Source organism: Eubalaena glacialis, chromosome 10, assembly GCF_028564815.1.
Source record: "Eubalaena glacialis isolate mEubGla1 chromosome 10, mEubGla1.1.hap2.+ XY, whole genome shotgun sequence".
In the NCBI taxonomy this organism is placed as follows: domain Eukaryota; kingdom Metazoa; phylum Chordata; class Mammalia; order Artiodactyla; family Balaenidae; genus Eubalaena; species Eubalaena glacialis.
Window position 1 is genome coordinate 121,345,112 of NC_083725.1, and position 20,582 is coordinate 121,365,693.

Below are 20,582 nucleotides of genomic sequence, written 5' to 3' on the forward strand. Positions count from 1 at the left end.
GCACTGGATGACCCTGTCCGGGGGTCAGGGTGGAGGAGGGCACTTCAGCCATGCCAGGTCCCTGCCCTGCAGGGCACCCAGGATCCCTAGGCCCTGGACCAGGGGTAAATGCGAGCACCTGTGCCCAAGCATGTACCCACCCATCCTCCACCTGTGCCCGGGCATGGACACCGCCCCCCGATCCTCCACCTGTGCTCAGGCATGGACCCCCCCGATTCTCCACCTGTGCCCGGGCATGGACCCCCCCCCGATCCTCCACATGTGCCCAGGCATGGACCCCCTCCCCCAATCCTCCACCTGTGCCCGGGCATGGACCCCTCATGATCCTCCACCTGTGCCCGGGCATGGACCCCACCCCCGATCCTCCACCTGTGCCCGGGAATGGACCCCCGTGATCCTCCACCTGTGCCCAAGCAGGTACCCACCCATCCTCCACCTGTGCCCGAGCATGGACCCCCCCTGATCCTCCACCTGTGCCCAGGTACCCCCTCCTCTGCCCTAACTTTGCCAACTACTCACAGCTCCCACCCTTCCCCCACCAGTGGGTCCCTGTCCAAGATCAGCTGACCTGAAGCTAATTCCCTCCCGTGGCTCCCTGCAGCACTACTAGCCTGGAGCCTATGGCTGGGGCCCCAGGGGCTGCACCCTCCCCTTCCTCCTGGGGCCAGGGTGGCCAGGGCTCTGGGGGCCTGAGGGCAGGGTGACTCAGGCCCTAGAGGTGGGCGGGGCAGTGAGGACAGGGAGAGGCGTGACCCAGCAGCCCAGCTGCACCTCCACCCACCTAAGGGAGGACCTGGTGACAAACCCTTTCTGGCCGCGTCCGGGAGCACCTTGCCCACTCTGCCCCTCGCCGTCCCTCTCCGCTGCCGGGCTCACGGGGGCCTCATCCCTCCTTCCCTCCAGGCGCCAGGGAGCCGCAGGCTCAGAGTTTCACACGGGGCTGGGGGCTCCGAGCCTCCGGCCAGACCCGAGCCTGGGGCAGGGAGACCAGGGCAGAGAGAGCCCATTGCCTGTCTGCGCCCCCCACCCTTCACCTTGCAAACGGATGGGAGGGAGGTGAGGAGAGCAGGACCAGGGGCCCCGCCGCAGCCCCACCCCACGTCTGCAGGGTCCACCACGTGGCCTGTGGTTACCGTTCGCCCTGCAGGCTGTGGGGCCTCCGGGCGTGTAGCTGTGCCACGGAGCGCCCACCCCTCCAGTCTTCGGGACAAAGCTTCCACGGGCCGCGGGGCTTTCCTCCTGGGGCTATGGTGTCACGTTCTCCACCTGCCTCGATAGCCAGGATGTGCACCGCTGACCAGGACAGCTGGGGACCAGCTCCAGTGGATGGGACTACATGGCCCTCCAAGGGCCGGTCCCCGTTCCCTGGCACGTCCGTCTGCCCCACGTCCCAGCCACGCTTGGCTAAGCCGGTGTTTCCACTGGAGCCGCTCTGGAGGGTGTGTAAGGGATCTGACTGGCACCTTCCTGATGACAAAGGAAGATAAGCACTTTTCCTGTCTATTGGGCACCTGGTTCCCTTTGCCTGTGTGCGAAGGGTCCAGCAAATCATTCTCCTGGTTTTCTTTTCTCTATTAGGTTGCGTTTTTATGGGTTTGCTCCTCTTTTTATATTTCAGATACTAGTTGCTCGTCAGATTTGGGTAATGAAAACAGTTTTCCCCTCTCTGTGGCTTGCCTTTTCACTCTCTTAACGTGGTGTATTTTGAGAAACAGAAGTTATCAATCTTGGTGTAGACTAATTTATCATTTTTCCCCTGAGAGAGATCGATGCCCTTTTTTCTATTAATACTTTATTTTTTAGAACAGTTTTACATACACAGAAAAATTGGCAGATAGTACAGAGTTCCCACAAACTCACCTCCCCCAAACACCACACACACACACACACACACGTCCGCTATTATTAACATCTTGTATTAGTGATACATTTGCTAAAATCAATGAGCCAATACTGATACATTATTATTAACCAAACTCCATAGCTGACATTAAGGTTCACTCCTTGTGTTGTACATTCTATGGGTTTTGAGAAACCCGTAATGTCCTGTATCTACACTTGAAGCATCATACACAGAGTCCCTTAACTGCTGTAATAATGGCTGTACTAAGTCTACCCATTGATCCTCCTCCCCTCCCCCAACCCCCAGTTCTTTTACCACTGATTCTTTTCCTGTCTCCATGATTTTGCCTTTTCCAGAATGTCATACAGTTGGAATCACATAGTGTGTGACCTTTTCAGATTAGCTCCTTTCACTTACAAATACGCATCTATGTTTCCTCCGCGTCTTTTCATGGCTTGATAGCTCATTTATCTTTAGCGCTGAATAATATTCCATTGTCTGGATGGACCACAGTGTATTAATCCATCCACCTACTGAAGGGCATCTTGGTTGTTTCCAGATTTGGCAATTATGCAAAAAGCTGCTATAAACATCTGTGTGCAGGTTTTTGTGTGGACAGAAGTTTTTGGCTCCTTTGTGTAAATACCAAGGAGCGCAACTGCTGGATCACATAGTAAGAGCAGGTTTAGTTTTTTAAGAAACCACCAAACCGTCTTCCTTTAACACGGCTGCACCATTTGCATTCCCACCAGTGACGGTTGCGAGTTCCTGTTGTGCCACCCCCTCATCAGTACTTGGCGTTGTCAGTATCCAGGTTTTGGCCCCTCTGATGGTATGTAGAGGTATCTGGTTGATGGTTTTTTGTTTGGTTTTTTTAAATTAATTAATTTTTTTGGCTGCATCGGGTCTTAGTAGCAGCGCGTGGGTTTCTCTCTAGTTGTGGCGCGTGGGCTCTAGAGCACATGGGCTTAGTCGCAGCATGTGAGATCTTAGTTCCCGGACCCGGGATTGAACCTGTCCCCTGCATTTGAAGGTGGATTCTTAACCACTGGACCACCAGGGAAGTCCCTCTGGTTGCCATTTTAACGTGCATTTCCCTGCTGACGTGAATGTCTCTCCATGGGCTTCTCTGTCCTCTGGATTTCTCCTTTGGTGGGGCATCTGATCTTGCACACTTGCTGATTGTTGGGTTTCAAGAGTTTTCACGTATTTTGGATGCCAGTCCTTCTCTTCTCATTCTCCTAATCCTGTCTTTCTGTCTTTTTTACAGATTTGGTGGGTTTTGTTCATTTCCTATTTAAAAAACAAATCTTTGTTGGTTTCAAGATCATGAAGGCGCCCTCCTTTGTCGTTCCCCCCCCCCTCATGCATTTACCATTGATCAAACTGACCTAAGGAATTTACCATCTTCCTAACCCACCTGGAATTGACAGCTGTGTGTGGTGTGAGGGAGGGATCGAGCCCCCCCCCCCATCCCGCTGCACGTCCATTGAGAAGAGAGCCTTCCCCCCTGCACTTCAGTGCGGGGCTCTCCTTGGGCTCCCCCATCTATTTGCCTGTCTTTGCATCAATACCACACTGTCTTGATCACCGGGTCTTTACAAGAGCTGCTCCCTCTTAAACATCACTGCTGCCACTTCAATGAAACTGCTCTCCTCCAGGCCAAGTCACTAAGTCCTGTGGTCGGTGCAGAGTCCCATCCTCCACCTGGCCCAGAGGTGGGCCACAAGCCTCCTTGTACTTTTTACTTGGCATCCAGGCACTCCTCCTGTCCCCAGCTGCTCCTGCTGTCTCCTTTGCTGGTTTCCCCTCAATTCTCTAACCACATAAAGCTGGGAGCCCTCAGGCATCTCTCCTAGCATCTGATCTCACTGTTTAGAAAGTGCTGAGTGTTGATGACGCTCAAGTTTCTGTCTCAGCTTGGATCTCTCTCCTCAACTCCCAACCCCAGTAGCTGCAGCCACTCAGCAGTGCCACTGCATGTCCCCCGGGCATCATGCCAATGTGATAAACATCTGAAACGGAGCTCCCCGTCTTCCTCCCCGGTCCCTCCTCCCACATCCGTTCCCATCTCGGCCGATAACATGCCATCCTTCTGGCTATTTTGGACACACCTGAGTCAGTGTTAATCCCTCCATTGCACACCATTTTTCCCATCCATCAGGATATCCTACAGGCTCTGCCTCAAAAGTGCATCCCGAATCTGGTTGCTTCTCACAGCCTCCTTGGCCACCGCCCCGGTACAGGCCACCTCAGCCCCCCACGTGGATGGTGGCGCTAGCCTCCCAGCTGGTCTACTGTCGCCCTTCCTCCCTCCCCTTGCTCTGCAGGGCAGCCAGAGTGGTGCGGCTTAGAGCCCTCCAGCTCATCCCACCCGGGGTCCTCTTGGTGACTGGACGTCCGAGTGACCTGGCAGGGAAGCTCCACTCTGACCCCTGATCTCATCTCTTCCCCCCGCTCTGCCTGCGCTCAGCTGACTTAACGTGCAAGCACGAGGCTTCTCCGATTGCAACACTCCCTTCCTGTCACTCGCTGTCCCTCCCCTGCCCCGACTTTCCCTTCATCATCTCCTTACAGTGACCTGTGTAAGCAGCCTTTTTATCTTCTATCTGTCTCCCCTGCCTAGAGTATAAACTTCACAAAGGCAGGAATCCTGTTTTGTTCCCATGATTTCCACAGCACCCAGAGCTTGCCTGGCATGCAGTTGGTGCTCCACAATCACATGTTGGGAGGGGAAAACGGATGCACAGGGTCCCAGAGGGGCTGACCCACGAGATGCCGAGTGGAGGTCAAAGGGAGGGGCTGCTCATCCCCACTCTTCTCGACTCACCTGGGCACGACCCACACACACACACACGTCTGGGCCTGGGCTCTCCCTCCTGGAGCATCAAGGGTTGGGCTGGGGACCAGCACAGAGAGCATCTCTGCTCTGTAATAAATGGACAGACGGCCTCTGCAGGGGGTGAGGGCCTCTCCACCCCTTGGGCCACCAGAGGGTCCCTTCTCAGCAGCCCCCTGCCGCCTTCAGGGAAAAACCAAGGATGTCAGCTTGGCTCCCACCAGCTCGGGCCAGACACAACTGGCTGCCGTGTCAAGCATCTGGCCCCTCCAACCATCCACGCTGCCTCCTGCCCAGACCCCCCAGGGGCCTCAGAAATGCCTCTGAGGAAGAAGCAGGTAGGACACTCTGAACGTGTGTTTCCTCAGACATCTGCCTCTGAGCACCACAGGTACACACTATCATGTCCCCACCGGACATCAGGACCAGCATGGTGACCCAGGGGACACCAGCTGGGACCCCTTCCACTGTATGCCAGACTACAGCCCACCCAGGGCCTGGCTGACCTCTCCAAGATACTGGCCTGCCGGGAGGGAGGGGATAACACCTGGTGCAAGGGCCCTACTTCTGGGCCTGCACGGAGGACAGCCTTGGACCCGAGGGCGCCGGGCCAGATTCCGAGGGCAAGGATGTGTGCCTGCTTTGCTCCCGGCTTTAGTCCTCATATCTAAAACCACAGCAGGGAACCCAGTAAGTATTTATGTGACGGCTGGATACGGAGGTAGGGCGAGGCGGGGGTCACTCACCTGTAGCCATCAGGCTGACCAGCGTGGAGGCGGTGATGGTGGCCGAGGTCAGGGTTCTGGTTTATTTAGTGGTTACAGAAAAGACAGGAATTCTAACCCTGCCTCTGTGAGCCACAGAACCTCAGTTTGCCCCCCTCTAAGTGGGGGAGCTGGGAGGACCACTCACGAAAAAGTGCCCTGGGCGAGTCCCCTTGTGAAGGTTCCTCACTTTTCACATCCTGCACAAATGTCACCTCCTCAGAGAGGCCTGCCCCCCGCACCGGTCACTTCCTAGCACATTCTCCTGCTTAATTTCTTTCTTGACATGACCTTCTCTGAAATGACCTGTCCAAATTCCTTTCCTCGATAACGCCCACCCCTCCTCTGGCTGGGACTGAGGGTGGAGGGATGGATCTGGCCCTCTCCTTGGGAAGCAGGCTGGGCAGGAAGGAATGGATGCTGACCGGGTCACTGTGGCTTCAGTCAGGGCTGAGCACTGGCCAGAACAAGGGACTCGCTCTCCTACCCCTGAGGCTCCTAAAAACTGACCAGCAGTGCCTGGAGCTGAGACCTCCTTCCCTTCCCGCCCCCCGCCGCCCCCCCCCAGCATCCTCTGAGATTTGGGGCCTGGTGGGCACGGTGCCGGGTTACACAGGAAGGAGGGCCCAGGGTGACCCGGCAGGGCCAGGCCAGGTGCTGCTCTGGGGCGGGGTACTGGGGGGTGGGAGGGTTGTGGACACCTGGAGAGGGAGGATGAGGGTCCAGAGGGGGTACCTGGGAGATTCCCAGGGTGAAGGAAGAGTGGGAGGGGCACGGGCGCCCCGGGAGGGGGCAGGTGGAGGGGGAGGATGGAGCAGGGAGCCCTGCACAACCGCGCGCCTGGGGCAGGGAAGGAGCCGCGGCTCCGGGGACCTCGCCCGGCTAAGGTGTCCAGGGGGGTCCCAGGCCCCGTCCCCTTCTGCCCCGGCCGGGTCCCAGTAATTCTCGGGGGGTCAGTGGGGGGGGGGGGGAGCCCGAGTGGGACGGGCGGCGAGCGCATCCCCGCCCGCCGTGCGCGGGCCCGCGCCGGAGAGTCTGTCTGCTCCAGGCCCGGGGTCGCCCCGCCCCGGCCCCGCCCCGGCCCCGCCCCCGTGCCGCCGCCGGCGGCCCACGTGACCAGCCGGGTGCAAACAAGCCGGTCAGCTGACCCGGCCCGACTGCGCCGTCATCCCGGCTATAAGCGCGCGACCTCCCGGGCTGTCCGCTCTGACCGGGTCGCCGCCGCCATGCAGACCCCCTGCCTGCTGCTGCTGCTCGCCCTCGGCCTGCTGGCCGCGCCCGCCGCCGCGCTCGTCAGGTGAGCCCCGCAGCTCGCGCGCCCCGGTGACTCCCGGGCACCCCCTGAGCGCCCCGCGCGGGCTGCGGCTCTGCCGCCCCCGCGGCCTCCTGCAGGGCCCACCTTCGGGCGGGGCGGGGGGAGCTCTGCAGGTGCGGGCCTCGCCCACGGCCCCGGGCAGCCCCGCGACCCTGCCTCTCTACCACCGTGGGGTCGGCCTTGGGGGGAGCGGAGGAAGCAGGAGGGAGGGCGGCTGTGACTGGGAGCCGACCCGGCGTCCCCAGGACAGGTAGGGTGGGAGCCTGTACTCGGGGCCCGCTCTCGGGTGGAAGTCGGGAAACCGAGGGGTAGGCCCAGGAGCCCGCTGAGCCTGGGCAGGTCATTTCCTTGCCTGGGGTCCCCTTTGCTAGATGTGAACTGGTTGTGGTCTCACCTGGTTTGTCCCATGAGATCTTACCGCAGGTCCTGGGCCGGCGGGGAGACCCTCTGGACACCAGGAGACCCACACATCCCGGAGTCCAGAGGGAGTCGGTCTAAGGAGTGGGCCTGGGAGAACGGCCCAGCTGGCACCAGGCTGTGGGCGGCTCCCCCCACCCTGGGGTGGGGCTCTGTCGCAGCAACACCAGCTGCCCCCAGTAAGGACCATGCCCGCCTCAGGCCTGGGGGGCTCCACTGGGCCCAGTGACTCCACGGACTATCAGACCTGGTCCAGGGCTGTGCCATGCTGTGTCAGCTAGGTGGAGGGTCCCCCCACCCTCCCGGCCTTGCAAGGCAGCCTGCTCGCCCAGCAAGGGAGGGGTGCGGTGGGCCCACCCCCTCCTGCCCCTGCCCACACCCTTGCCCTCCCAGGGCCTTTGCGCTCGGCCTGGGCAGGCATGCTTCTACCTCTGTTGTGGGCCTTTGCCTGTGGGCAGGTGGGTGAGGTCTCAGGGCTGCAGGAGCTGGCTGGGGCCAGAGTGGACCGAGCCTTGCCGAAGGGCTGGCTTGTGTGGGCTCTTGAGTGGGCGCCTCTGTGTGCTGTGGCCTGGGGGCGAGTAGTCCCAGCTGGAGCAGTTGTGGCGGAGCTCCTGCAGGCCTGAGCCTGCCCTGGCCTCACCCCCAGGCCCTCCCCCGGGGGTGGACAGCAGTGGAGAAGGAAGCCTGGGGCCTCTTGGGGCAGGGCAGCTGAACCCCAGCCCTTCACATCTCCCAATCCTATGGGACCGCTGGCACCTGTTTCCTTAGTTGTGGGAGGGCGTGTTCCTCCCTCCCCCCAGGCAAGGACCTCAGGCTCTTCCAGCCTATCCACTCTTAGGCAAGAGGCGAAAGCCACCTCTTCCTAGAGCACACCCTTGGCCTGCTAGAAGAGCCAGCTGTGACCTTGAACTCGAAGATTCCCAGGGCTGGGAAGACATTTCATCCAGTAGCTCTGTTTGGTTCGGTGGCTCTCCTCTCCCACCTCCTGGGGCGGGTTCAGACCCCTGGGGAGCCAGGGAGCTGGGGATGCAGAAGGGCCTCTCACTCTGCTCCCTGCTGGCAGAACCCCCTGCTCCCTCCTGCTGGGTGGGCCACCCAGGCTGGCATGTGTGCTGGGAAGGGTGCTCCAGGCGGGGGCACTGGGGCTTGCGTGGAGGAAGGCAGGCCTGGAAGTCCCCGCCTCCAGGGCCCAGGCGCCATCCTTGCCCTCCTTCGGCCTGTGTGGGGAGAGAGCCACTGGGCTCAGTGTGGCCTGGGGTGAGGACTGCAAGGAAGCAGGGTCATGTGAGGGGGACTGGGGGGTGGGCAAGGAGGGCTTCTCGGAGGGGGTGGCCTGGAAGTCCCATCTGACAGGCAGGAGGTGGCCACCCCATAAGTCAGATGGGTAAACTGGGACCATCTCAACATGTGGTGTGCGTGGAGAGTGGCAGGTTTGGCCAGAGGGCCAGGCAAATGGGACTCCACGGAGGGCTTTGGGCAGACGTGACAGGTGACCACCGACACCCTCATAGCCCGCGCTGGTCACTGCCCCAGAAGAGACCAGAGCGGGCCCAGAGTAGGGACAGTGGGGTGCAGGTGTTTGGGGGGGCGGTTGGAGCAGGCGTGTTGGGCCTCCAGCTTGGATGTGGGTGTGGGAGCCTCCAGGTGGGGTGGCAGCCAGCAGGCCCTGACGAGCCCGGACCCCTGTCTTGACAGGATTCCACTGCACAAGTTCACATCCATCCGCCGGACCATGTCGGAAATGGGGGGCCCCATGGAAGACCTGATCGCCAAGGGTCCCATTTCAAAGTACTCCCAGGGGGTGCCCACTGCGACCCAGGGGCCCATTCCTGAGATTCTCAAGAACTACATGGATGTGAGTTTTGGTGGGGGCGGGGGGGTCGGCCTGGGGCTGGGGGAGCGGGTTGACTACGAACACAGTTGTAGACAGGGGCTGGCTCGTAGGACAGGTTCTGTGAGCCAGCGTGGATTTTGGTGAAATACTCGTGTTCTCAGCCCCCAGTGGTTTTGGGGGCTTCAGCTGTGTGGTATGGGGGAGGGGCTTCTGCTCAGCCACGCCCTTCGCTGTGGGTGCTGCCCACAACCCCCTCCAGACTGAGGGCTCTGACCTCCCACGTCCTCCCCAGCTCCCCTGCCCATCCTGGTCCTCGTCCCGCGGGGGCTGAGAGGGTTGACTGGAGTGGCCCTGGCACTTCCCTGACGTCTCCCTCACGTGCCACCACCCGTCAGCTCAGACCTGGGCCGGCGTCTTCATCCTGGTGGCCAGCCTGGGGGGAGCTGCGTCAGCCTCTACAGATGAGGGCTCTGGGCACAGCACGGAGGAGCCCAGAATCGGGCCCAGGCCTGCCCGAGAGTCTGTGGGTGGGGGCCTGGGGGGTCCCTGAGCTTGGGTCGCCTGTGTGCCCAGGCGGCACTAACTGCCCTGGAGCTTCTGTGCTCTTGCCCATTTTGCTGGAAGGCCTGGGGCAATCTGTGGCCCAGTCCCTGGGCCCTACCTTCTTCTTGGGTCAGCGGCCAGCCCTTATGCCCACTGCTCGTTGAGGGGGAAACAGGCTCAGAGGTGGAACGTTCTGGAAGCTACACAGCAAGGTGGGGCCAGGTCCTGGGCCCCAGCCTGGTACTTCTGGGGCTGCCCAGGTGACATCGTCTTTGCACCCCCCGCCCCCGGGGTCTTGGGGAGCCAGCTCCTTGCTGCCATCCAGCCTCTGGTCCACTTAGGGTTGGGACGGGTGGCCTTGCCCTCTGTCCTGCCTGGCTGGAGCCCCAGCCGAGCCAGGAAGCTGTGGCCTCACCGGCATGTGACCAGGCTGGTCAGAGGGGCCGTCTGCCTGGGGCCTGACGGACCAGTTCTTAGTTCCTGTTGCCCCCAGCACACACACACACACACACACATACATACACACAACGGAGAGTTGCTGAGTCATTCTCTGACCCCATGTTCCCCCACCCCCCCAAGTCTGGACACTTCTGTCGGGTCATGAGTCAGCGGCTGCCAAAGTGGCCGGCAAGAGATGCCTGGAGGGGTCGGAGCCAGAATCCTGCAGCAACTGGTGGCCCAGCCTCCCTCCCTGGGGAAGGGAGTGCCCGGGAGGCAGGGCCCAGATGACTCCAGACAAAACTGCCCACGTTCTCTGACCTGCGAGATGGCCAAAGACGGGGTTTCCCTTGGAGGCTCCGAGGGTCACGTGCCTCCTTTATGCTCACCTGAGCCCTTGGTCAGCACCTGGGCCTCCCCCGGGCAGCCTGTGCTGCCCTGTATACAGATGGGAACACTGAGGCCCAGAGCAGTGAAGGCAGCATGGCTGGCAGTGAGGGACTCAGCCTGCACCCTCGGCCTCTGCTGTGGATCTTCTCCTCTCTCTCAGCCACCTAGATCCCTCTGCCTGGGGCCCTCCAGGCTTGGCCCCGTGGGGCGAGAGCCCGTGGAACCTGAGGCTCGAGTCAGGCCCTGACTTGACCCTCATGCTGGGAGGAGGTCTTCCCTCCTGGGGCCCTGGACCCGTGAATCACAGAGGGTCTTCGGGCAGGCATTTCAACCCTCTCGCGACACTGACTCCACCGCTGGTTTTGGGTCTTTCACATGGGGTGGCCGTCCCCCAGCTCACATGGTCAGGCAGGGGCGGGGTGGTACCCAGGGGCCCTGGAACCCAAAGTGCCCATGGGTACCAGGACCGAGGGCTCGGGAGGGGCAGGTGGGGGTGGGCAGCCGAGGCAGCAGGTCTGACCCTGGGCCCCTCCCCTGGCCCGGGCCTTCTCTGGGCCCCGTGGGGAGGCGAGGGTGCCCCTTGCCCTAGCCCTGACAGACCCTACCTCCCACCCAGGCTCAGTACTACGGGGAGATCGGCATTGGGACACCCCCGCAGTGCTTCACGGTGGTCTTTGACACCGGCTCCTCCAATCTGTGGGTCCCGTCTATCCACTGCAAACTGCTGGACATCGCCTGCTGTAAGTCAGCCTGTCCCACGCCTCTGCCCGGTGGCCAGAGGGAGACCGAGGGCCGAGCCCAGCCCCTGCCTGCCACGGACGCGGGAGGGTAGGGGCCCTGGGGAGGGGCATGCAGCCCTCCATCCCTCTCCCGCGTGCGCTCTCCCCGCGGGCGCTGGGGGTCAGCTGTCCAGCCTCAGTCCACCTCCTCCAGTCCTGGGGCATAGCGGTGGGCAGGCGCAGACCTCTGGTGGCCCTGTCCTGGCACCTCTTGGGCAACTCACAGCTCCCACCTCTTGGCCACACCAGACAGGCTTCCCTCCCTGGGGTCTCCACCCTTGCTCGCATCCGGGCTGGGACCGTGGGAGCCAAGGATGGAGCGAGTTGTGGGCCAGACCACCTGCCCCGGGAGGGTGGCTCGGTGGGCGGGCGGCAGCAGGTGGTGGTGGGGGCCCAGCGGGTCTGGTCGTGGCCCAGCGGGCAGCCTGACGGGCTCCCGGCCGGTGCAGGGACCCACCACAAGTACAACAGCGGCAAGTCTAGCACGTACGTGAAGAACGGCACGTCCTTCGACATCCACTATGGCTCAGGCAGCCTCTCCGGGTACCTGAGCCAGGACACCGTGTCGGTGAGTCCATCTCTGGGCCGCTCCCCATGGAGGGCGTTCGCCCTCCTAACCCCAGGGCAGGGGTCTGTGCCAGCTCCCCAGAGGAGAGGCGAGCAGTGGTCAGCTGAGCGAGGGGCCTGGGGGTCCAGCTTGAGCAAAGGCCCAGGGGTGGGGCAGCTCTGTGTGCTTGGTGCTGAGGAAGTGGTTGTGAGACGGGGTGGACGTGGTCCCGCGTGCGGGCTGGGCGACAGCTGGGAGATTGGAAGGGGAAGCGGGCAGAGAGCCACTGAGGCACAGGTGTCAGAGCGCCGGGCACGGCTCTGGGACCAGGACCCCGTGGGTGATTAGTGGTGAGGCCCCCGGCCACGGAGCCGGGTGCAAGAGCCAGTGGGAAGACGGGGTCCCGTGCTGACGTGTTGGCTTTGAGAGGCCGTTGGGTGATCGGGTCAGGCATGGCCGGGGTCCCTGCAGCTGGAGCTGCTGGCAGAGGGGCACCTGCAGAGGATGCTGGGCGGGAGCGGGCAGCAGCCGGCGGGGGGGGGCTGGGGAGGGGCCTGCAGGACGTGCCTGCCTCCCCCGGGGAGGGCTGAGGGGCCCTTGTGGGCTCTGCCCGGGCCCCTGCGCCTCTCACGAGCTCTGGGGTGGAGCTGCTGGGGCCAGGCCGCAGGAGGGGCCCGGGTTGGGAGTTGTAGAGGAAGAGGAACAAAGCAGAAGATGGTCCCCTCCCAGCCCCCAGCCCCAGGAAGGCCGCAGAGCGTCCTGCGGGACTTGGATGGGGGAATGGCAGAGGTGTAGCGGGAGGATCCTTCCTCCAGCTGGCCTGTTTCTTTCTGACCGTCCTGGCAGGTCAGGGACACAGTGGTTCCCTTCTGGCCACCCCTCCCCCTCCCCCTCCCCCTCCCCCTCCTTATCTGCCTGCCCAGGTTTATCTGCAGGGGCCCCTCCGCCAGGTTCTCTCTGGGCCTGAGATGGGATATCACCCAGCATGTTCCCCTCCTAGTTTCAGCCCCAAACAGCTGTTTCTTCCCACATCCTGCCCTGTCTTTATCTGCAGCTCCTGGTGGCCGGGGGTGGGGGTGGTGGCGGGAGAAGGGGGGGAATGTGTGGCCTTGAGTCCAGGGTCCGGTCACAGGTTCCCCAAGGGCAGGAACAGGCCGGAAGGGAGAGCTGTGGGTGGGAAAGCCTGAGCTCACAACCCCACTCCTCCCTACTCCCTCCATTGGCATCTATCCTTGAAATATTCCTGGCAGAGTGTGGGCCCCGCACCCCCGTTGTCCCCACCTGTGTCCGGCCCGGGGTTGCCAGCCCTTTCTTCTGGGTCCTCTGCCCTTCTTGAGTCTCCTGTGTGCTACATGACAGGCATCGACTGAGCTGGGTTTTGTAGTCGTGGCTGCCCATGCAGGGACGGGAGGTGATGGGCCGCCCAGGGCCCAGCGTTGGGCTTGGCAGTCCACGTGGCCCACTGACGACTCCCCCCCCCCCACCGTGGCCCTCAGGTGCCCTGTAAATCAGGGTTGTTGAGCCTGGGCAGCATCAAGGTGGAGAGGCAGACCTTCGGGGAGGCCACCAAGCAGCCGGGCATCACCTTCATCGCAGCCAAGTTCGATGGCATCCTGGGCATGGCCTACCCCCGCATCTCCGTGAACAACGTGGTCCCCGTCTTTGACAACCTGATGCAGCAGAAGCTGGTGGACAAGAACATCTTCTCCTTCTACCTGAACAGGTGGGGCAGGGCGAGTCCCTGTCGTGCCGGCCCTTCCCGTGTCCCCCTGCCAGGCACTGGGTCACGGCTCCTGAGCTCTGACTGCAGGATGGGTTGGCGCCCTCTCACAGACGGACAAGCAGCCCCTACAGAAGGCTGTCTCTCACCGGGGTCTCCAAGTCGGGGGTGCTGGGCCCCCGGGTCTGAGATCTTGGAGAGCCAGAGCCGGGCCGGGGTCTTGGCAGGGTTCCCTCCCACGTCAGTCTGCCCAACATTCCCGGGCCTGGTGATGGGCAGATGTGGTCTTAGCCCCCGGGTCATTTTCGGCCCACAGGGGACCAGGCCACGAGCTTCAATCTGTGACAGGAGTTCTGGAGGCAAGAGGGCCAGGGTTTTCCTGCAGGGGTGACCTCGGGGAGGGCTTGGGGCGATGTCGCGCGGGAGGCCTCCCCGGGGGTGCTACTACCCTGTAGAAGCAACGCCAAGTGCCTTTCGTGCCGGGGAGGGGGTCCTTGGGAAGGGGTCTCACTCCCCAGCTCCCGGCCTCTTCCCAGGACGACAGTGCTACGGGTCTTGAGAGGGAGCCCCAGACAGGAGGGGGGATGCAGCTGTGCTGAGGGTGAGGCTCTGGGCAGGGCGTGAGCCGGGCGGCCACTGCCCTAAGCTGCTCCTGGTCACTGAGCCCTACGTGCCACCCCCCCTGGGGTCTGACCCTGGGCATTTCTGGCGGAATTCCAGTCCAGAGCCCTCAGCCTGGCCTCTGTGTGGAAACTGCCTTCTGTCCCTTGCTAGGTCAGTGGCAAATACTCAGCAGCTACTTGGGGCTGAGCCGCCTGCTAGATGCTGGCGTGCAGGTAAACAGGTGGGGCCGTTCTCCCTGAGTTCTTGGGTCCAGGGGAGGCAGACGAGGTGCAGCGGACCTGGGAGATCGGCCAGGGGACGGGTGGCCCAGCGCTATGACTCCCCGGGTGATGGGCTGAGGCAGGAAGTGGAGGGCGGATGGCTTGTAAGGGCAGGGCTGAGGGTGAGGAGGGGCACTGCAGGTGTGATCTTTGCACACAATGGGTTTTGGAGGTGACAGGAGGTGGAGGCCACAGTGGTGGCGGAAGGACAAGTTCCGCGAGGCGCTTCTGAGTGCTGGGGACGGCCAGGCAGACGATGCTGAGCTCAGAGTATTAATATAAGTGTAAATAAGAGGTGGGGAGAGTCAAAAGCTGAGATCCGAAGGGGAAGCGAGTCATGGAAGGATCTGGATGGAGGACATCTTCGGGAGCAGCAGGTGCAAAGGGCCTGGGGCAGGAACAGCTGGCTCAGCTTCTCTCAGGGTTGCTGGCACCTCCTCCTGGAAGCCCTTGGTTTTTCTTCCAGGCAGGTAAGGTCCCTGCTCCTGGGGCTGTTAGCATTCGTGTCCCCATCTGCCTGCTGGCCTGACCCCGGCCGTCCTCAGCTGGCAGACCAGGAGCCCCGAGGCCCAAGCAGGATCTCTCCTGCTCAGGATGGGGCTTGGCCTGCGGTCCACACTGGGTGTGGGATCAGAGCCCCTCCCCCCTTCTGGATCCTTCCACCCCTGCACGCCCAGGAAGAGTCCTGCCCTGGGGCACCTTCTGAGATCCTCCCATCCCTGATTTCTGACCTGGTCCCAGCCTGGGGCAGGGGTGGGCGGGGCAGCAGACTCCCTCCTTCCTCCCCCGCCAGGGACCCAAATGCGCAGCCCGGGGGTGAGCTGATGCTGGGCGGCACTGACCCCAAGTACTACAAAGGCTCGCTGATCTACCACAACGTCACACGCATGGCCTACTGGCAGGTCCACATGGACCAGTGAGTACTGGGTGGGGCCCCTCCCTTGGCTCCCCAGGGGCGTGGCTTGTGGGGCCCCCACCCCCGGCCTCGCACTCAGCAGCGCCTTGGGGGGGGGGGCCAGGCAGGGTGGGCCTGGACCCTGTGTCCCGCCAGCCCTAGGTGCTCTGGCCACCTCCTGGTGCCCAGCCGAGCTCGTACCCGGGCTACAGCCAGCGTCCCCTCGTCCACACGCCACCTAGGGGTCTGTTACCCTGCTCTTGGCTTCTCAGCCGCCTCCCCTCCCGTCCCACCCAACTCTGCTTGCGCAGCCGAGTCCTGCCGTGGGGGCCGGGTCTCCAGTGGCCCTGGGAGGGGACTCACACCTCCTCCGCTGCAGGGTGGACGTGGGCAGCAGCCTGACCGTGTGTAAGGGGGGCTGTGAGGCCATCGTGGACACGGGCACCTCCCTCATCGTGGGCCCCGTGGAGGAGGTGCGGGAGCTGCAGAAAGCCATCGGGGCCTTGCCGCTGATCCAGGGCGAGGTGAGCGGGCCGGCGGGGCCGGGTGGGGAGGGCGGGCCCCCCAGGCCGCCGTGCCCCTCCCCCCGTACATGCAGTGTCTTCTCGGTGCCCCTTAGTACATGATCCCCTGCGAGAAGGTGTCCAGCCTGCCCAAGGTCATCGTGAAGCTGGGGGGTAAAGGCTACAAGCTGTCCCCAGAGGACTACACACTCAAGGTCAGTTGGGGACCGCGGGGCGTGGGGCGGAGGACGCCCAAGGGTGCGGCTTGGGTGGTGACCTTCGTTGGCCGTCCCAGGTGTCGCAGGCTGGGAAGACCATGTGCCTGAGCGGCTTCATGGGCATGGACATCCCCCCGCCCGGCGGGCCGCTCTGGATCCTGGGCGACGTGTTCATCGGCCGCTACTATGCCGTGTTCGACCGCGACCAGAACCGGGTGGGCTTGGCCGAGGCTGCCAGGCCATAGCTGGCTTCCCGCCCGCTGGCAGAGTCCGGAGGAGGGTCGAGGAGGAGGAGGAGGCCGCACCCCTGCCCTCCCGGCCACCCCGCCACACACACACACTCACACTTGCACTCGCAGCACAGCTCTCTGAAGGCCACCCAGCCCGACGGGCCTGCGGTTCCGTTCTGTGGTTTTCCCCTCCCTGGTTTCGGAAAAGCTGCCTGGTTGTCTGTCTGTCTGTCTGTCTGCTGGAGGAGCGGGCCCAGGGGCAGAGCCAGTGGGTGGCTCTGGTGCACAGGGTCCTTGTTCTAACTTGGAAGACCCAGCCCGCTGGGCAGCTGTGCATCCTAGGACCCCCACCCCCAGGGTAGTTCCCTCCCCAGCCTGCGCCTGGGGGGCCTGGCCACCCAGCACCGCCCAGCTCCAGGCTGCCCTCTCAGTACCCCCCACCCCCCCGTGCAGCTTGGGGCCCGGCGCTCTGCACTGCGGCCCCCACCCGTCTGCCCTGGACCCAGCGAGGAAGGGGCCAGCTGAGGCCTGAGGATGAGCTGGAACGAGCTGGCAGGGGTGGCAGGGGACAAAAGCTAGTCTTGTGAGGCCTGCGGTGGGGTCATCCTGGGGCTTGACTCCGTCGTGGAGGACATTCAGGGCATTCGGTGGCCTGGGGGTGGGGTAGGAGGGGAGGGGGTTGGTGCCGGCCTTCCCTGCAGCTGCCCCCGTCTTGAGTTGCTGAGAGCCAAAGTTGGCATGAAAATAAAATTGTTTAGGCCTCTTACTGTGTTGGCGTGTTTTGTGCTTGGTGGGGAGAGTGGTGGGGAAGGAGCTGGTGTGGCTGGTGCCCTGCTGTCATTTCAGAGGAAGGGCTGACCCAGCTACCCTGGGGTGTACCTCTGGGGTTGCCCCGGGCCTGGCTAACAGACCCAGACCCCAAGACTTTTGCCCCCTGCCCAGCCTTGTGGCCGAGACGCCGCTGGTAGGGGGCTGGCTTGTATGGGGGCCTGGGGCAGAGAGCAGCAGGGTGGGGCCCAGCACAGGGCTTCTTATGTGAGTGCCTTCATGGAGGCATGATTTTCAGGCCCAGGTGAGTGTCCTCCATGTTTCCTTGGAGAATGTTCCGCCAGCAATGGGGCCCCCCAGTGTTCCCTGATCCCGGGCCTAGGAAAGAGGCCTGATGGGGCTGGTGGCACCTGGGCAGCCTGCCTCTCATCTGGGCCTCCTCGCCAGCCCCTGGAAGCCGTATCTCCGTGTGTGAGCCATGCTGATGCTGGAGCAGGCCAGCCTGGGGTCCTGGGGTTCCAGGGATCCAAGTTAGAAATCCCCTCAGGCCACAGCGACTTCCTGGCTGGTCTGGCCTGTTCGGTGGGGTTAGGGGGGGTGATCAGAAGCAGCTGCACAGCCAGGAGGTTTTGAGGGATGAATAGGGGTTTGTGAACACTTGGTGGTGGGGCAGATTCTTCAGGGATGGGTAACTCTGGACTCCTCCTTGGAACCCACCCCCTGCAGGTGTAGGGGTCTGGCTGATGTGACATTTGTCATCATCCTGGTGCCTTCTCAGCCAGCAGGGCTGTGGCTGTCACTGGCCTGGCCCCAGGGGGCCCAGGGGCTGCACCCCGGAGCTGAGCCCTAGCAGGCACCTTCCAGAATTACGAGGATCGTGAACACGTGCCCGGTGTTCTCTGCACCTGGAATTCGAGCTGGGAGCGGGCAGAGCTCTGCAGGGCTGCAGGGTTTCTGGGGAGACCCATCAACGCTGGTGCCTGGGAGGCCTGCAGGACAGGGCTGCCAGGGAGGACGCAGCCCTCCCCTCAACCCCTGCCCGTTGACCGTCCTGGGCCCGCTTTCCACTCTGTCCCCCTCAGCCTCCCACCACCCGAGGCCGGCCAGCAGGGGCTCACCGACTCACGGGCCCCCGCTCTGCTTGCCCTGCTCACCGTGACCCTCGGCTGGAGGGTCCTCTCTTCTGGAACACGGGGACGAGTGTGGCGGGATGCCCCAGACCCCTGGACACTGTGTGGGTTAGCGCAGGCCGAGCCCCCAGCCCCTAGTCCAGACCATCATGGCACTGATGTCCTGCCCAGAGTCGGGCCAGTGCAGCTGCCCTGCACTGACCCTAGGAGAGCCCCGTTCAGCTGGCCGGGATTCTCCGGACCCTGCAGTCTGACTCTGGGCTCAGACCCAGCTTCTGTGACCCGATCCTGAGCCTGGAGTCTCTGTCTAGGGAAGGTGGGTGACAACACGGAACTCCTCGCAGTGGGCCTGATGGACACGATGAGGAGCCCAGCACAGGGCCTGGTGTTCGGCCGCTCCAAACACTGGCTCTCGTCCTGGCTGGCTCACCCCTGCTCAGCACCAGCCCATGGGGCCCCGGTGGGCGTGTCCTGCCTGGAGGACACCCAGCCTCGGGCTGAGCTCTCAGGAGCCCACCTGAGTCCAGCCCCTTCCCAGTGACCTGCAGCAGGCTCCTGTGGGCCAGGCGCCCTCTCCTGCTGCCCGAGGACCAGCTGGACGCAGGGGCAGACCAGCCCGTTGGCCCCTTACAGCAGCCTGTACAGCCCTGGGCAGCGCCTGGCCCAGGGGAGACCAGCTCAGACACCAGGGAGACCAGGTGGCCTAGTTCACAGGCCACTCACAAGCCTGGGAGGGCCCCTTAGGTCAGACTCAGCCCGATTGGGGTCCGGTGCCCCCAGGCCAGGCCCTTGGGAAAGGGGCAGTGGGGTTTGGATGAGGGAGACTGAACCCCAGTTCCCCGCAGTCCCCGTCTGCCCTCAGAGACCTGTGGGCCCTGGGCCTGGGCCCTGCTGAGGGCGTGGTCAGGCCGGGGGCGAGCTTTGCTTGGGAACCCCTCCCACTTGAAGACGGTTTTATCAACATCCTTAAAGCCAGCTCTTGCGCTGCGGGGTTCCTGACCAGCCCCGAACGAGGCTGCACCAGGGTCAGCCAGGGGGTGAGGGCGGGGCAGGGGAGGGGCCTGGAGCGGGGGTGGGACGTGTCCAGGGACCGGGGTACAGAGAAGGGCTCAGGCTCAGAGCGCACAGAGGCTGGGGAGAGAAGTGTTCAGAGAGGGCCCGGCAGGCACAGGCAGGCGAGCGCTCCGAGGAGAAGGGGTCCCTGAGAAGGACCCAGGCTGGGAGGAGAGAGGGTCGTGGAGGGAAGGGAGGCCGGTTGAGAGGGTCAGAGCAGAGCCGGGCTTCACGGGAGGAAGGGCTCAGAGCACAGCCTTGGGGGAGAACAGGGGTTCGAGGGAGGCGAGGGAGGGAACAGGCTGCCACACAGAAGGGCAGCTTCAGGGGGTGGCAGGGTTGGAAGGTCTGGGCTCCATGGGGGCCGGCAGACGGGTGAAGAGGACCCAGCTGAGAGGGCCACTGCACAGTGAAGTGGGGACTCAGGGTGCAGCACAGGGGCTGGGGTTTCTCCATGGCAGAGGGTATCCTTGGGACTTCTGCAGGAAGGGGAAGCCACTTGGGGGCAAGTGTCAAAGAGATAATGAAAGCAAGGTGGGGTAGACGGGGGCTGGCAGGCTGAGGCCGGGGGTGGGGGAGGGACTTGGGGGACAGAGCATCCACAGGGTGGGACGGGCCGGGCTTGCAGAGAGGCATGGGCAGGTGAGTGGCCTGGACTCCAAGGAGACCGGTGTCATAGGGGCTTGGAGAGGGACACCTGGTCCCAGAGGCAAAGGGTTCCAACAGGTGAGGGGTCACAGTCTTCAAGACTGGACTTTGGGGGTGAGCCACTTTATCGAGCGTGGGGCTCAGGGGCTCTGAGCTGGGCGCCCGTGAGTCCGATTTGGGGGAAATATGGGGGCAGGAACTCCAACGGGGGTGGGCTCAAGAAGGACAGGGGTGTGAGGGCGGCCTGGGGGCGGGGCCTCAGTCAGGGATGGGATTGTGCAGAGCTGGGCACGCCAGTGGGGGCCTGGGGAGGCGCCCCCTGCTCGGGGAGAGACTGCAGTTGGGGGCCTGGGGGCTGGGAGGGGCCAGAGACTCAAGGAGGACAGAGGCCCTGGAGGGGGCTTGGATAGGGTCTAGGGTCGTGCGGGGACAGGAGAGCAGACAGGGGCCGGGCTAGATGAGGACCCGCTTGGTGAGGACAGGCTGGAGGCACCTGGGCTCTGTGGGTGGAGGGGCTTGGGGAGGCTCAGACACCCACTGGGCCTGGGACTGCGGGGTGGGTGGAGGGCCAGGACTGACATGCGGACAGATCCGGGGGGAGCAGGAAACTCAACAGGCGGAGAAGGGGCAGCACGCAAGGGGAAGGGGCTCTGACACTGTCCTGGGAGCTGCGGGGGGAGCGGAGGGGGAGCACAGAAGGAGGAAGGGGCTCTCCCCTGGGGAGACAGATGCGAGGACTTAGCGAGGGGCTGGGGGCTCAGCAAGAGGGAGGGCGCAGGGGGTGGGGAGGGGAGACGCGGGTGGCGCGGGCACCGGGGTCTGGC

At 63.4% G+C, this 20,582-nt stretch overlaps 1 protein-coding gene across 1 annotated transcript; it reads left to right on the top strand.

Annotated features, from left to right (window-relative positions):
- Positions 1-6,575: 6,575 nt before the first annotated feature.
- CTSD (cathepsin D) lies at positions 6,576-16,925 on the top strand. The gene is made up of 9 exons (XM_061202289.1): positions 6,576-6,743; positions 8,874-9,033; positions 11,000-11,123; positions 11,612-11,730; positions 13,206-13,432; positions 15,107-15,229; positions 15,588-15,732; positions 15,828-15,926; positions 16,007-16,925. The coding sequence occupies exons 1-9, from the start codon at positions 6,673-6,675 to the stop codon at positions 16,172-16,174; spliced, it is 1,236 nt and encodes a 411-aa protein (XP_061058272.1). The 5' UTR covers positions 6,576-6,672; the 3' UTR covers positions 16,175-16,925.
- Positions 16,926-20,582: the final 3,657 nt, after the last annotated feature.

Excerpts from the sequence above, each read along its gene's own strand:
- CTSD (XM_061202289.1), top strand. The coding sequence starts at position 6,673 with ATGCAGACCCCCTGCCTGCTGCTGCTGCTCGCCCTCGGCCTGCTGGCC. Across the intron at positions 11,124-11,611 it reads ACTGCTGGACATCGCCTGCT|GGACCCACCACAAGTACAAC; the intron begins GTAAGTCAGCCT and ends CGGCCGGTGCAG. Across the intron at positions 15,927-16,006 it reads CAGAGGACTACACACTCAAG|GTGTCGCAGGCTGGGAAGAC; the intron begins GTCAGTTGGGGA and ends TGGCCGTCCCAG.